The sequence below is a fragment of the Melospiza georgiana genome, chromosome 4 (assembly GCF_028018845.1).
Source record: "Melospiza georgiana isolate bMelGeo1 chromosome 4, bMelGeo1.pri, whole genome shotgun sequence".
In the NCBI taxonomy this organism is placed as follows: Eukaryota; Metazoa; Chordata; class Aves; order Passeriformes; family Passerellidae; genus Melospiza; species Melospiza georgiana.
In genome coordinates, this window is record NC_080433.1 from 51,681,164 (window position 1) to 51,696,150 (window position 14,987).

Consider the following 14,987-nt stretch of genomic DNA (forward strand, 5'->3'; position numbering starts at 1 on the left):
TGAAGCGGGAGATGAAAGCACATGGCACCATCACACACTACCTGAGGCTGTGTCATTCCAGCATTAGAGGTATCAAGACAAGTTCAGCATTGCTGGCTACTGCAGCAATCAAAAAAGTGTTGGGGAAAGTGAGGTGAAAACTACAACTCTTTCCCAATTTGAGCAGCATCACCTCTGTCTCTGTTTGTACCGTTTCAACAAGAGCAATGACGTGTTGATATGGCTACAGCACCCATTGGCTCAGGCAGGCCTCTAAGGAATCTGAATGAAAAATTATATTGCAAATACTACCTGGGCACTAGGAAGAGATAAAGAAGAGGTTAATTATTTGGGGACCAGCCAAGGCATAGTGCAGTCCAAAGCCAGCTGCAGGACACTACTGAGACTTTGTGAGACTCTATAGGCATGTTGATTTCATTGTTTTGCTGCTCCAGTGGGAAATAGAGAAATTACACTATGTTATGTAGTGCTGGTGCCCAATCTATCTGTCAAACCTGGTGTTATTCTGGGGAATCTCCTTTTCCTAAAAATCATTACATGACAGAGAAGCAAACATGGTCTGGTTCCAGAAGGAGGAAAGTTTTTAGCTTCTGACCTGTAGGAAACTAGAAACCTGGTTGACTGAAGGCCGCACTTACACAATACCTATGACCCACAGGGACATGATGCCAAACACACTATAGCTGAGTAATTAAATGATAGTTGAAAATCAGAAACCACCACAACCTATAATTTCAAATCACTAAAAGCACTAGGGAGTACTTCCCCTCCTCTATATGTATGGAAACAAATTATTTCTTGATGGGCTCAGTAAAGTCTGGATTCTAACAGATGTAAAATATCTAATGCATTTGGTATCTCAAGACACTCAGTGATTAAATATGTCTGTTTTGTTATACAAATAAAAGCAGAAGCTTTATAGCTTGTTAGAGAAGTCGAAGGCAATAAAAATAATTGTCTTTTTGTTAATGTTTTATATTACGGGCTTCAAACTTTTTGAGGAAGTATAAACACATGCCATTCAATCAGCTTTGCAGAAATAACTCAGCTAGACTTACAATCTCAAGCATATTCTTGTTTCTTTTCCCCTCTAAGGTTTGATTAAGAGCAACCAAGATGTTCTTTCTCCCTCTTCTTGCTTGAACTCAGTATTATTGATAGGTGGATCTGTATGCTCTGTACAACCTGTCTGTAAGTCTTGTATGTTCAATATGCCACGTAGCTAAAGGTAAGATACAGATGGGCATGAAACTTGTTGCCAAGGCAGTGCTCTGTCTAATGATGGCAACATGAGGTTTATCTTTCTCTTTTTAATTCATTGCTTGCATTTAAAAATTGAAAGCAATTCTATCACTTAGAAAGCAGCTGAACTTGTTCCCTCATCTCAGAATTTTTATTTTTACATAAAAACCTGTGTAACGCTCATAACAGAGCAGATTTCTACAGTCAAATAATACATTCCAGAGCATTGCTGTGGAGACCTGAAATTATCTGAATGTCACCATTACTGTTATACCAACATAAATCACTCCAATATACTCTTAAGCAATGCAACATTTCTTACACATGCACCCAGCAATAACAAAGCCTATCACACACTGATTACAGCAGAATCTATGAAAAGGCTCTCCTTGCTGTTAAGGATGAAAATATTCCTGTGAAAGATTTGCAAATAATTCCCAGATTTTCTTGTTCCTATGAGTGCATGTTTTTCTGTGAATTTGGGCTGGATATGTTGGTTTCCAGGGGCAGTATGTGAAAATGCTGGGTCTGCTTTCAGACAACTGCTTTGTTATTTCAGGCAAACACCTGCACTGGCAAAGAAGGACCTGAGTGTCACATGTATGGCATGTACCCGTTGTCAGGGTAAAAGGGAATGACTGTGACAAATGAGAAGCTTTTCCAGCTAATTCATTTTGTGTGTAGTCATCTCAGAGCCATGAGGCTCCAGCTGGGACTGGTGCCTGATTACAGTAGAAGCTGTACCAAGTCAGCCTCCTTCACTGAGCACCTTGGGGGCTCAAGCAGACAATCACATAAATAGTGAAAGAAAAGAACTACAGTTGTTCCTCTTCTGCAAATGAGGAACTAAGTGACAGAGCTAAAAAAAGGGCTCAGCCCTCAGCCAGTATAAATTGGCACAAGAGGATTCAGGTCATCACAAATACATCAAGTTACAGCAACTAAAGAAAACACTGGAGTTGGATTTATAATGCCTGAGATAAATATAATGCATTCGAGCAAGATTTAACCATCTGCAATCAGTATAAAAGATGAAATGTACTTAAAAATACTGTGCTTCACATGTCTTGTTTAATAAAATCCCCAGCATAAAATGATGGTGCCAGTTATCAAACTAGACAAGTACAGAATGGTAACACTGCAAGAAAAACCAGACAGCTCGTTAAAATGGTAAGGTATATAATGTGCAATAAGGGACAAAATACACCCACCTTTTCTCAGCAGCAAATGATTTTGCTTATCATTTTCTTAGTCCCAAAGTAACTAAAAGACTTGAAGAAACAAACTCTAATTTATAGTGGGGTCTGGCAGGAGGGCAAAAGAATATTTCAAGGAGTTTTAGAAGGAATTTATATATCCTGATGGATCTTGAAAATATTTCAACAGAAGCTTCTGAGTTTTAATTACATATATCAATGCTTTTTGCCCTTCATCACCCTTTTACATAAGCATTACCTACACTTTCATTAAACTCTAAAGTTTTTCCCGTTAAAATAAAACCATTGGATTACCAAAGCATTATTTCAGTCTCTGATCTGAAAAGATAATACATTTCCATTCTTTTTGCCCTATCCTCAGTAAACAACAAAGTGAAGGAGGCTCCATGCCCTGGTTACTCAGAGCCTTACTTCCCTGCCAGGAGAAAGGCAAGGGCATTTCACTCTGTAGGACACTCCATTTCTAAGTGCTTGTTCCTGAGGTGGCCATTCCTGGGACCACACTAACTAGTCCCTCCTAGCACACAATAACTCACTCCCTTGTTACCAGTCGCAGAGAGATGAGACAGGAAAATTAAGAGAAAACAGATGCCTGATGGATGAAAGTGGAGCTCAGGAGAGCTCTATGTTCAAAATTGAAAGGAAAGAGACTTGATATCATTCAAAGCAGTAACTCTCAGGGAAAAAAACCCCAGCACTTTGGGACTGGGGAATTCAATGAAGCTATAAATCCATAAGTAGCAGCTGTAGAGGCAGATTCAAGAAAAGAAATATAGGATAGGAAAGAAAGATTCACATCTGACCCACTACAAAGAAGGGCCATGGTGCCAATAATGGCATGAGAAACATTGTACTTCTTTTTGTTAAATGGTATTTAGGAATATACTCAGGTATGTCACTTGAATGTCATAATAAGTACAAAGTGAAGCTTTGGGTCAAAACTGTCCTTTCCTCTCCTTTAATTCACTTTTATTTCTTTTATTTTCAGGATTATTTTCGAATGGTTTACATCAGTACTGATAAGGAACATTTCCACAATCTATAGATAGATGAGGATGTAGAAAGGACACAAGAAGAGGGGGAAGTCTTTACTGTGTAAGAGACTGCAGGAAGGAAATTCTATTACTTGCTACAGAAAGGTTTCTCCCAAAGTCACCCCACTTGAACCTGTCCTTTCTCCTTTAGAGATCTGCAGGCCACCAGGGATGCACTACAACAGAGCCAGCCCTGACAGCAGGATTCCTGGGCAAACATTGCACAATTAGCTGAGTACAAGTGTGTCTTCAAAATGGTTATCCATTTCTGTAATGCTGTTTGACAGGCGTGTCTAAAATCTGCTAGGAAGAGCAATATACTCTGAGTGGAATGAAACACTCCACATAACTCTGACAAAAGTAGTCCAGAGTGTATGGCTCCTCCCTGTAAAACCTGCCTCAGAAATGGAGCTGGATCTGTCATCAGTTTTGTTAAAGGCAAAGTTCTATCTACCCTGACTCATCTGAAAACCTCTCACTGGTCACCTGCCCTTATTGCTAAGTTCACATCTGAGAGATGACCTTATCAATCTCTGTCAGTATCTGAAGGGAAGGTGGGAAAAGGATGGAGCCGGGCTCTTTTTGGTGGTTCCAAGCAATAGGACAAGAGGCAATGGGCAGAAACTGATGCACAAGGAATTCTACCTGAAAATGAGGAAGAAATTCTTACTGTGCAGGCGACCATGCTCTGGAACAGGTTGCCCAGAGAGGTTGTGGAGTCTCCCTCACCGGAGATATTCAAGAACCTGTGCAATGTACTCTAGGATGACTCTGCTTGAGCAAGGAGGTTGGACCAGATGACCCACTCCGGTCACTTCCAACCTGGCCCATTCTGTGATTCCATGTGATTTAATACTTTGCTCTCTCAACATAGCATTATTGCAGTAGCAATGCTAAAACTACACTTTAAATAAAATATGCCACCATATTTTCACAGTCCAAATAAATAACTTCAAGTAAACAGATAACTCCATCCTACAAATATCACTTAGAAATGCAATTAAAAAGAGCGTCTTGCTTTGTGTTATAAAAATATGAAAGAGTACTCAGGACAAGCTGTTTCACATAAGATTTTTCTCTATATTCAGCAACTCCAAGATCAAAATACTGGGATCTCATTTTTCAAAGCCAAAAGGATGGTTTAATAGTTATTTCATATGAAGACAGCTCTGTTTTTCTAGTCTGCATGCAATATCAAATTCAGTATAGCTTGATACATTTTCATTCATACTTTCATTACAGCTCTATAAAGTACAATAATTTATTATACATTCTCTTGAATCTTTTTGAAACATCAAACAAAATGTAAAATTCAAAGGTAGAGAAAGCAAAGCAACAGAAATCTTACAAGAAAAGCAGTATTATGAGAAAAACAATATTTCCTTTCTTATCCTCCCAGTTCTAAACATGAACCACAGTGAGCACTTAACAGTAGTGGACATTGGAAAACAAAACTCAGCTATAGGACTCTATGCACCTTGCAAGTCCTAGTACAGCAGTGATAAAATCTGAGTGCCATCACTGTCACCTCTATGACAATTACTCAAGTAATAGATAGCTTTTTAAAAAGAACTGAGTGTCTCAGAAACGCTCTCTGCTGGCAGAATTAATAATATATTGGAGAGGATGGATCCATTGGTTCTTGTCATGTTCTTTGCTGACCTTCAGTTCGGCAGTACCTAGAACTAAGATCTACCATGTCTAGAACTAAGAGCTGTCATGGGCCTTCCATGCTCCTCTTCCTTACCTCAGCCCAAATGACATAATTTATAACAGAGCTTTGGGTGAATTATTCACACAGGGCTCAAACCACATGCAGATGCAAAGGGGAGAGGACAGCATCACATGAAGAAGGTTTTTGGTCACATAATTGTGACCCAGACTGCTTTCTTAGCAGGTAGATTCAAAGGAGTAGACATCAGGCAGATTACAATGAATCATCTCCCCAGTTAAGCTTTCAGGCAGAAGTCATTACACCACAAGGACCTGTCATCAAGTAAAAAAAAAAATTCACGTAGAAGTGGAAAGCTGAATCTTAATAGCAAATACTCATTTTCATCTATTAAAGCATTTTAGTGTGTGTATACCTAATATTGTAAATGCTTGAAATTTGGAAGTATTTCTTTCTTGTCTGCATATATCTCATCTTCCTAAGAGAAGATTTGAATTTACAAAACAATCAGCTGCGGTTTCTTTTCCTGATGTAATTTTTGCAGAAAACACTTTCTAATTTGGAAACTCATGCAGTTCTTCTAAGCACTCTAAGAAGAGAAATCAGGAATATTTTCGCAATCAAAGGCCAGAGGCCTTTTTTGCAAAATTACTGAGAATGGTGTTATAAAATGCCATTGCTCGTAGTGATTGCAAACTAAACATTTATTTACCTTTTTGTAGCCTTAGCTAAACACCTTTTGCTCTAGAAGAAATAGAGTGACTAGGCAGCCTCAACAGCCTGAGTGGAACATTAGGAGAGTGTACCTGCATGACAATAAGAAGGTCAAACACCAAGATGAAAGAAGCCAAGAAGGCTCTTGAGACCTCATCACTTGGCAGAAATCCACGATTCAGCTTGTCCCAGCTGATCCAGTCAGTAGTGATGACAAGCACAACTACAGAGGTCAGAGTAAACAGAACCGTCCTGGAAGGAAGAAGAAAAAATAGTTCAGAGAGAATACGATAGTAATGAAGATGCATCATTCTATTTTATCTGTCTTCTAATGGTCAGCTAGTATTTTATCAGCACTTTCCCACTGATGAAAACAGACTAAAAAAAAATTAAGTGCACAAAAAAATCTTTTAATTTAAGAAAGAAAGCAGTCAGCTGTATCCTTAGTGAAAATAAATTTAGTATCTAGTACTAAGCATGCTGCAAAATTAGCTGGAGTATATTACTCCGGTTCTTCATTCTGTACTTTCCACTGAAGACGAAAACCAGTTAAGTAAAGTAAGAAAGAAGTGAAATGTCCCAAGGTCTGCATGATGTAGGCCAAATTCAAATCAACTAATTGAGAAAACATTGTCTAAGGCACCAAAGACATTAGAACCTTTGAAAATCTTTTCTAAGCTGTAGGAGCTGTAAGACACAAACTGTGAAGTCTAATTTTTATACAGAAACATGTCTCCATTTTAAAAAAAAATCAATGCATAAATTAATTGTTTTCAAATTCTGGAGATTGTAGAAAGATTTTGCTTTACGTGTGATAAAATTTCCTTTGTAAAAGTTTTCAACTATTTTATGACTTTTCTGAGAAGTCAGTGAAGAGTGAATCACAAAAGTATTAAGGCCTCTGTATAAATGCTACAAGAATTCCAGAAGACACACCTGACTAATTCACACAATTTTGAAACACAGTACTTAAAAATATATTTCTAAGCTATCCCTGCAAAATACCTCTGCATCATTTCCAGCATCACTTTGGTAATACCTTACAGAGCTGGCAGCAGTGACTGATTGAATTTCTCGTTCCGTGGAAGCTGGAAAATTTAGCTGGTAATTTAAGGGTGAGCAAGGCTTCTTCCAGTAGCCATAGCTGTCAGCAAATCTGTGCTATAATAGTGGCATATCAAAATCTGAATGCATGCTCATGGCTAAATAATTGTGGCAGGATTTTTTTTTCTACAGCAATAATATCTCATTTTCTCCAGCTACTGAGTGTTGTAAAATAAAGCGAAGAATATTTCCCATGACATTTCCAAACAGGACCAATACTCAGCAGAGGGAAAAAAATGTACACCAGCAGTCACCCACTACCAGTCTGTATGCATTTCTTTTTATACAGCAGCCTTGTCTGTATCTGTGAGGAAGGGAAACCAAATATGCACATAGGCAATAATATAATACATTTAGACTCATAGACATTATTCTTCTGTGACATGATAGGCTGCACTTCCTCAATGTAATGAGACACAAAATTACTTGATTGCTACCACCTTTACCTTAGAATTTCTATTTTTGTTCTTAATAAATTAACTCAGTTACATGCAACACTATGGTTGACACCCTAACAATTTTCCTTGAAAGAATTATGAGCACCTAGGCAAGAAAAAACCAATAAATGAGGCATATTAGATGTAATCAGACCCAAGGAATAGTCAAGCCCTCTCATCCCAAAACATTTGCTTACCTACCATCTTAACTGTCCATACCTGAACCTGACTGACTTTTCTATGAGCTCCACTTTGGTACACACAGAGAACATTTTATTTTGGAAAGATAGTTCTCTCTCTTTTGCATATAGTCTCTTGAGACACACAAAGGTTTTTTTTTTCCTACTTATGTCACCTTCATATCTGAAATTCTCATGGTTAATGTTCTTACTTTACCTGAAAGGTTCTCCAGAAAGAAAGCAATCCTCAGCACTTGTCTGCTGACCAAGGCAGACTCCCCCAGCCACTAGGCACCCTGATTTTCCTTGACCTCTTTCTGTGGAACTACCTCTCCTGGGGCAAAGGAAGTTTAAAACCATAATTGGAATCTGAGTATTTTGCTATAGGAAGCATATACCCAGAAGTTATGCTCAGGACTATTCTGCCTCAGTCCTCTTGAATTATGTATTTGCATTTTGGAGCAAGAGTTCAAAGCATGGAAGATCAGACTTTGGCATGTAGGCAAGCAAAGGCAGGCTTATTTTTATTCATGCTTTGTTGGCATGCATGCAAAGACCGATGTGTGTGCTCAAGTCCTGATTTCCTTGAGGAAATGCATATGCACTTAGAAAATGGCTTTGTTATTCATTCTGAAATGTCAAACAGGGAGGGAAGGGAGCAGAAAATGGGCCGCTAATAGAATAAGAAAATGCGAGACCAACAAAGAAGGTTAGAAATAGACTTTCAAAATGGTCTCATTAAACAGCATAATTAGTACTCAGTTGTATTTTTGACCTATGATACTGGAACACAGCAAGATATTCAATACGTGCTTTTGGAGTTATTATAAACTGAGTTTTTTTGGGTTAGAGTTCAGTTCGCTTCTTGTGAAAGTACAGTGTCCTGGAGATTAAGAAAAAAAGATGAGGATTTAATTTTACTTGACATAACTTGTATTGGATAAACCAGTGTGAGCTGCCCTGCTACACCTAGCCCAGTATAGTTTCCCTTTATTCTGCAATGCACATTATTGAGAAAGAGCTACACCGTCAAACCATTCCCCATATTGCTGGCAGGACCTCTCCTCATTACAGAAGGAGAAAGGCTACAAGGTGAAGGGCAAGAGAGGACTGACTCTTCTCTGTACCAGGCATTAAGAAATGCAATTTCTGTCTCTAGTTCACAAAGGAAATATGCTTTTATATTTCACTTCTAATTCTAACTTGCTGTATTGAATGATTATGTGCCCTGGACACCTATTCAGCTGAAATAACACACATTTTACAACCTACTGCATACTCCTTAAGAGTGCAAATAAACACTGTCTAGACCAATAGCATACTGAATAGTTAAAATTATTAGGTAGGTCCAAAAAAGTCACTACTGTGCTTATCACCACCAGCGATTATTCAAAATCCCCAGGGCTACTGGGGAGGGATAAAAAAGGAGAGGCTGAAAGAGAAGAACTTTTACTGCCAGAAACCTCTCAAAAAACAGGCAATTTCTTAGACGGTATCTCTATAATAATCTTTAATTACCAGGACTGAGTATGGTCATGAATTTGTCAAACCAAATCACTCATAGCAAACTGAATCCATGCTACAGGCCCATTTGTCAACAGACTAATCTGGTTCTCAAAAACTTGGCAAGGTCCAAAACAAGTGCATCTTCCCTTCTGCCCCTTTCCACAACACTTTCTTGCACTGTAAGCTTTGATCAAACTGACCAACTTTATGTCTATCATCCAGCATATTATACATTATGAGAGGTTGTGAACCACATGGACCAGAAGCCTGAGCAGGTTTTAGTCACTGGTGGTGGTTCCCTCATGGCAGACAGGATCACAACCTAAACTTGTAGAGAGGAAGCATAATGAGCTGCTGTTATCTTAAATCCTGGATGTTTGGAGACACTCTCTTCTGCTGTTTAGCATGTCCTACCTCCCTCATCAGGAACTCCTAAGCAGAGCCCTTGAGGTCACAACTCGTTATCTTGCAGCCCTAAGGCAGCACCACAAAGCCATTCCAAACCTACAGCAGATGTATCTTTGACTCCATCCAGCCACACCCTCAGGAATCAGTCTGTTATTTGCCTGTATTGAGTGAAGACCTGAACAATCCAGAAAATGTCCCTGGAAAGATAAAAGACAAGCTAATAAATGTATAAATTCACAAAACATCTAATGTTGGAAACAAGAACTGTTTCTAATTGGAGTCTCATGATTCTTCATGTCCAAATCAGCCGGGCAAAGTATATAAAAAATGGATTTTGGTCTGTGATAGAACTTCATTTCTCAAACTGTAACATAGAGAAAATGAAGTTTTTAATTCAAAGGCTAAATACAATTCTCTGCACAACACTACATTCCCTTATCTTATGACTTTGAGCTGCTCATTTTTGGAGATATTTAGAAGTTTCTTCTCTTACATGACCCTCTGCTAAATCTTTTGTGATGCTACAGCTTTGAAGATCAGATAGTAAGAGTTCTGTTAAGACCAACTGAAGAGATGAAAGACAAACTTTAGTTATTTTCTGCATTTTCATTTTGTCTTTTTCAAGAGGCAAAAACACTATCTGGCCCTTTTACTACACATTTTCCAGAAAAAACCAACTTGTACTTAAAAGTAGCTCTCAGATTTGTATGGCTCAGCATCTTGAGAACTTTTTACCTTAATTTCACACATAATTGTGACTAAGCTGGGTCATTTGTAAATCATGAAACATTGTTAAGAAGAATTCCAAGTATTGCTTAATACAATGCTTATTTGGGATGGAACACAGGACCAAGAAACTGGTCAGTCACACTCCTTACGGCTGCTCTTTGTGGGAGTGGGTGTTTGCCATTACTGCTGTCCCACCCACATCACACAGCCAGCTCCTGGCATGTCTCTGCACTTGCCTGGGGTTTCTCCAACTCAGAAACCACCCCCCATATGTCACAATCCCTCACTTGCTGTGGAATGCACCTGCACTGGCTCCGATTGCCTTGGTAACTTCTCATGAACGTACCCAAATAGTAGCAAATATCCTGTGAAAACAGATACAGAAAAGGAACAAAAATTTTACTGCTCTTTATATTTAAAAAGGACTTCCAGTCCTCAGCAAAGAAAGATAATCCATTGAGTCAAATACTCTGCATAATTTTTAATCTCAGAATCAGCACTGGCCAAATACACAGTCACACAGTATACAATAACTATAAAGAACAATGCTACTGCAGATGTTCATATACAAATGCCAACACTTTTTATTTCACTCATTTTAATTAAGAAGGGCTCTGTTATTTAATCTGTCAAAAATAGCAACTCTAAGCCCATTCAAAATAAAATATTTAGTCTGCCTGTTGCTTGGTGTCAGAATCACTTCTGCAATTAAGCAAATATAAGGGACAGATGCTCTGGTGGTGGAAAGCATCTGTGTTCCCTGGAGCAGCATAACTTCAATCCTCCAGCTGGCCCCTGCTCTTCTGCCCCTACAGGACAGTTCTCTAAAGAGAGAGCAGAGCCTCGAAATTCCTGTGCTACCAGCAGCTACTGCAGTGCCACAGAGTGACACAGTTGGTGCTGAGGATCCCATTTTCACAGTGTTTGGGTAGTGTGGACTGACCTGAGCACACATCCATAACTTTAGCACACCAGGTGAGATCCCAGTCTCCACTTCAGACGTATCCAGAAAAAAACCCACCTGTGCACCCCAGAGCAATCCATACCATTAACCAGAGGGCAGATGGAGAGGTAACAGGCAGGTCCATCCCAGAAATGTGCTACTGAAGGGAATTGGTAATACATACAGACCCTAGAAATCTAGGAATATCTGGTGAGTTGATTAATTGGAACTCTTTTGTTAAAGTAAGGTGTTTGAATCTGATGGAGACAAGTACATGGCAGAGATGTGGAGCAATACTATTGTCAGATTTCAGAGCACCACACTCCCCATGGCATACTCTGCAGGCATGAATAAGTGAGAGAAATTACATTAATGCAGATTACCATCAATGAGACTTAATTATCTGAAGTTAAATATCAATTAGAAGAAAATGGTTTATAATTCAAACGTTGAATCACATTATTTTTTAACATTCTTGTCACACAGAAGTGTATGCCTGACTTCTGTCCTGTTGAAAGTAATGTATAAGTAATTCAGCATTTGCCAGTAACTACCAGCTCTGAAATACCTGTCTGAAACTCCCTACACTGCGTATGGCTCATAACTTCTTATCAATAGCAAACACTGCACATTTTGAGAACCACAGGTTCCCAGTTAAGTCTTCTAAACAATGCTTCTTGTCATTCTGACTGGTGAGCTGAAGAAATTGGACACCACAGAGTATAAAGGACGCTCTGAGGCGGCAACATTGGAATTGGTTTTCTGCTTTTTTATATATTCACGCTATGGGGTTTCTAGATCAGAAAGATGTAGGAGAAGCAAGGCTGGGGCCCTGATGGGATTGACTTTGTATGTCTTTTCCAGCCAGAGTGTCCCTAGAACTTGAGGCTCTTTCAATCTCTCATCCCTAACCTTAAGTATAACCCTAATCCTAACCCTAACACCAGCTTCAGCTCTAAACCTAACAAAATCCTATGGGTTTTCTAGACCAGAAAAATGGAGGCCCAGCAACACTGGGGCCTTGCAGGGATCCTGCAGGCATGGCTTTTCCAGCCCCAGTGTTCCTGGAGCTCTAGGCTCTTTGACTCTCTCAACCCTAACCCTAAAGCTAACAATAACCCTAAACCTAATCCTGGCCCCAGCACTAGGCTAGCCCTAACCCTACACAATGGGTTTCCAGTTCAGAAAGATGCAGGAGCAGCAAGGCTGGGGCCTTGCTGGGATGGTGCTGGCATGGCTTTTCCAGTCCCAGTGCTCCTGGAGCTCTAGGCAATTTGACTCTCTCAACCCTAACCTTAAACTGAACACTAAAACCTAACCCCAAGCCCAGTTTAAGCCCTAACAGTAGCAAATCCTATGGATTTTCCAGATGAGAAAACGGGAGGGGCAGCAAGGCTGGGGCCTTGCTGGGATCACCTTGTCTTGCCTTTTCCAGCCCCAGATGTTCCTGCAGCTAACCTAATTCCAAAAACCCTTCCCACAAACCTTGCTTTACATCTATCTTTTGACTGTAACAGTTTTGGTTTTATTAGAGTGTATCAATATGATTCCAGAGCTATTTGGGATTTTTGCCCAAAGATTTGTATAAAGCCTGAAATTACATTTATGTTAATATATAAAGGAAACATTTTGCTATGTTTCATGTAATAAAATTAATAAGATTAGGTAATGTAATCACATGGTGCAAGATCAGAATTCTAGAAAGCATCATTTTTTTATTACAGGTAGAAGCATCTTTGAGTTTCTTTTTGCCACACCATTAATTTACTAAAATGAAAGTGTTATCTATTTCAAACAGCAGCTCATTTAAATTAAACTCATCACCACAAGCTTTACATTTCAAATGCTATTTCCTATCTGTGACATAAAAAAGCAAAACCAGTTTATGAAAGTTTAGGGTCTCATTTGTAAAGAACATTTTCAATCACTATCATATGCAAGGTAGTATAAAATTCACATGAATCATATCCAAGGAATTCTACTTCATGTTCAAATTCCAAAGTTAGAAGTTAATTGCTTAACTCCAGCAGAAAGCATCAGGAAAAAAACCTGAACCAAAACAGAAAACCAAACACAATTCTATATAAGGTAAAGAGAAGCCATTTTTCTATTTTAGTTTCAGATGGATACACCACTTATTTCATCAATAGAATGGGGAGTGGAAGACAGCTGCTCAAAAAATCACAGAAAAAAAGATTTAAAAAAAATATTTTCAGAGCAACAATATGCCTTAGGATAGACCTGCCTGGCAATTATTCAGCAAAAATTGTGTATATTCAGACAAGTGCAGCTCATCAATATGCAAAATTTATCTGTGGAAGGGATTATTTCTGCCATGTGAGGGAAGCTGTGCCAGAACCACGCACAATCCCTGCACCTCATTGTGGTTGAGAAGCTGGGCAGCATCTCAGTTACACAGGATGATACAAACAGTGCAGAGGCCATTACCTGCTCTGAGTAAGTCAGACCAGCTATTTGAATATTAGTGTTAATGAGACCAGCTGAATGCAATAACAAGAAGATTTTTACATGCTACAAGGCACTATTTGTTCAGATTCTCTAGCTGCAGTTGGTCTGCTTACTATACATGAGTCAGCATTAGTCATGATATGACATTAGTCATGAGTCAACAGTTCTCAGGACACAGATTTCCTACACCCATGTGTCTTAGTGCTCAGTTATTCCCAGTCCCTGGTTAGAGTGAGGTAAAGGCTGTTTATCATAACAGCAAGACATGGGATATATGCCAAAACATACAAAACAGGGACTTTGGCTTTCATGTTTCCAGCATCCTCAGCAATTGCTAGAAACTCATTATGAGAAAAAAATGTTATTGGACTCCATTTCTCAGTTACCATGAAATATTCAGTAAAGTCTTAAATTCATTGCAATTTAGAACAGGAAAAAAATTTTGAAATGGAAAAGATATATGTTTTAACATTTAGAAGGAAAAACCTATTTCAAGTGCATTTCAATGGTAATTGAAATGCTATTCTAAAAGCCTAAAATGAAGCTTTTCAGACCTAGAGCAGGAGCTTGAAGTATGTCTCAACATCTCCTTGATTTTCCTAAATTGAAACACACTATTAAATTCTAATTTTAGAAACAAGAAAGAGTGTAAGTGTGGATTTAACACCATATTTTCAATCCTGTGTATAATCTGCATTATTTGGATTTCTAGAGGATTGATTTAAGACAAAGTGATTGATTTTCAGAAGCATAATTGAAAACATCTAAGTAAGAAAATGGTAAAAATTATTAATTAATAAAGTGAGTCTTTAATGAATAATTAATTACTTCTCAATTGCTGAATTTATTAGCATTGCTTCTGTTCACACTTAATTTAATCATTAATGGAACTTTAAACCTGATCAATGTTTTACTATATAAACAACACTCTGAATGTTTCCTTCAGGATATTTTAGACTCATATTTCTTTTCTGCATTTAAGTTATTCCAGTTTTTTCTGAAAGCACAGTGAGATCTGCTACATTTTTTTAGAGCCAAACAAAAAACTGATCATTATATTTTTAAAAATACATTATTTTTACATATGGATTAGTTTAGTGCAATTAGGAAATTTTATAAGGAATTCAGAATCAGCCAGAAACCTAACCATTGAGGGTTTTTTTTTCCAGAAGTCTACATGTGAAATAACATATCTAATCTCTTGTGACAGCCAACAGAGATGTAGTGTGAGATTTGGTTGCCTAAACCAAATTTAGTTTAGTGTGATTTGGGCTGCTGTGGAGTACTTTGGTTGGTCTTCAAACTTTGCAGCAGAAGGTCTCCTCTGAGCCCT

At 38.4% G+C, this 14,987-nt stretch overlaps 1 protein-coding gene across 1 annotated transcript in view; it reads right to left on the minus strand.

The window, feature by feature from the left end:
- TMEM117 (transmembrane protein 117) overlaps positions 1-14,987 on the minus strand; it is a 176,109-nt gene that overhangs the window by 28,878 nt on the left and 132,244 nt on the right. Inside the window, exon 6 of the mRNA XM_058022668.1 lies at positions 5,972-6,131. Within this exon, the coding sequence (XP_057878651.1) occupies positions 5,972-6,131 (160 nt within the window). The remainder of the gene's footprint in view (positions 1-5,971; positions 6,132-14,987) is intronic.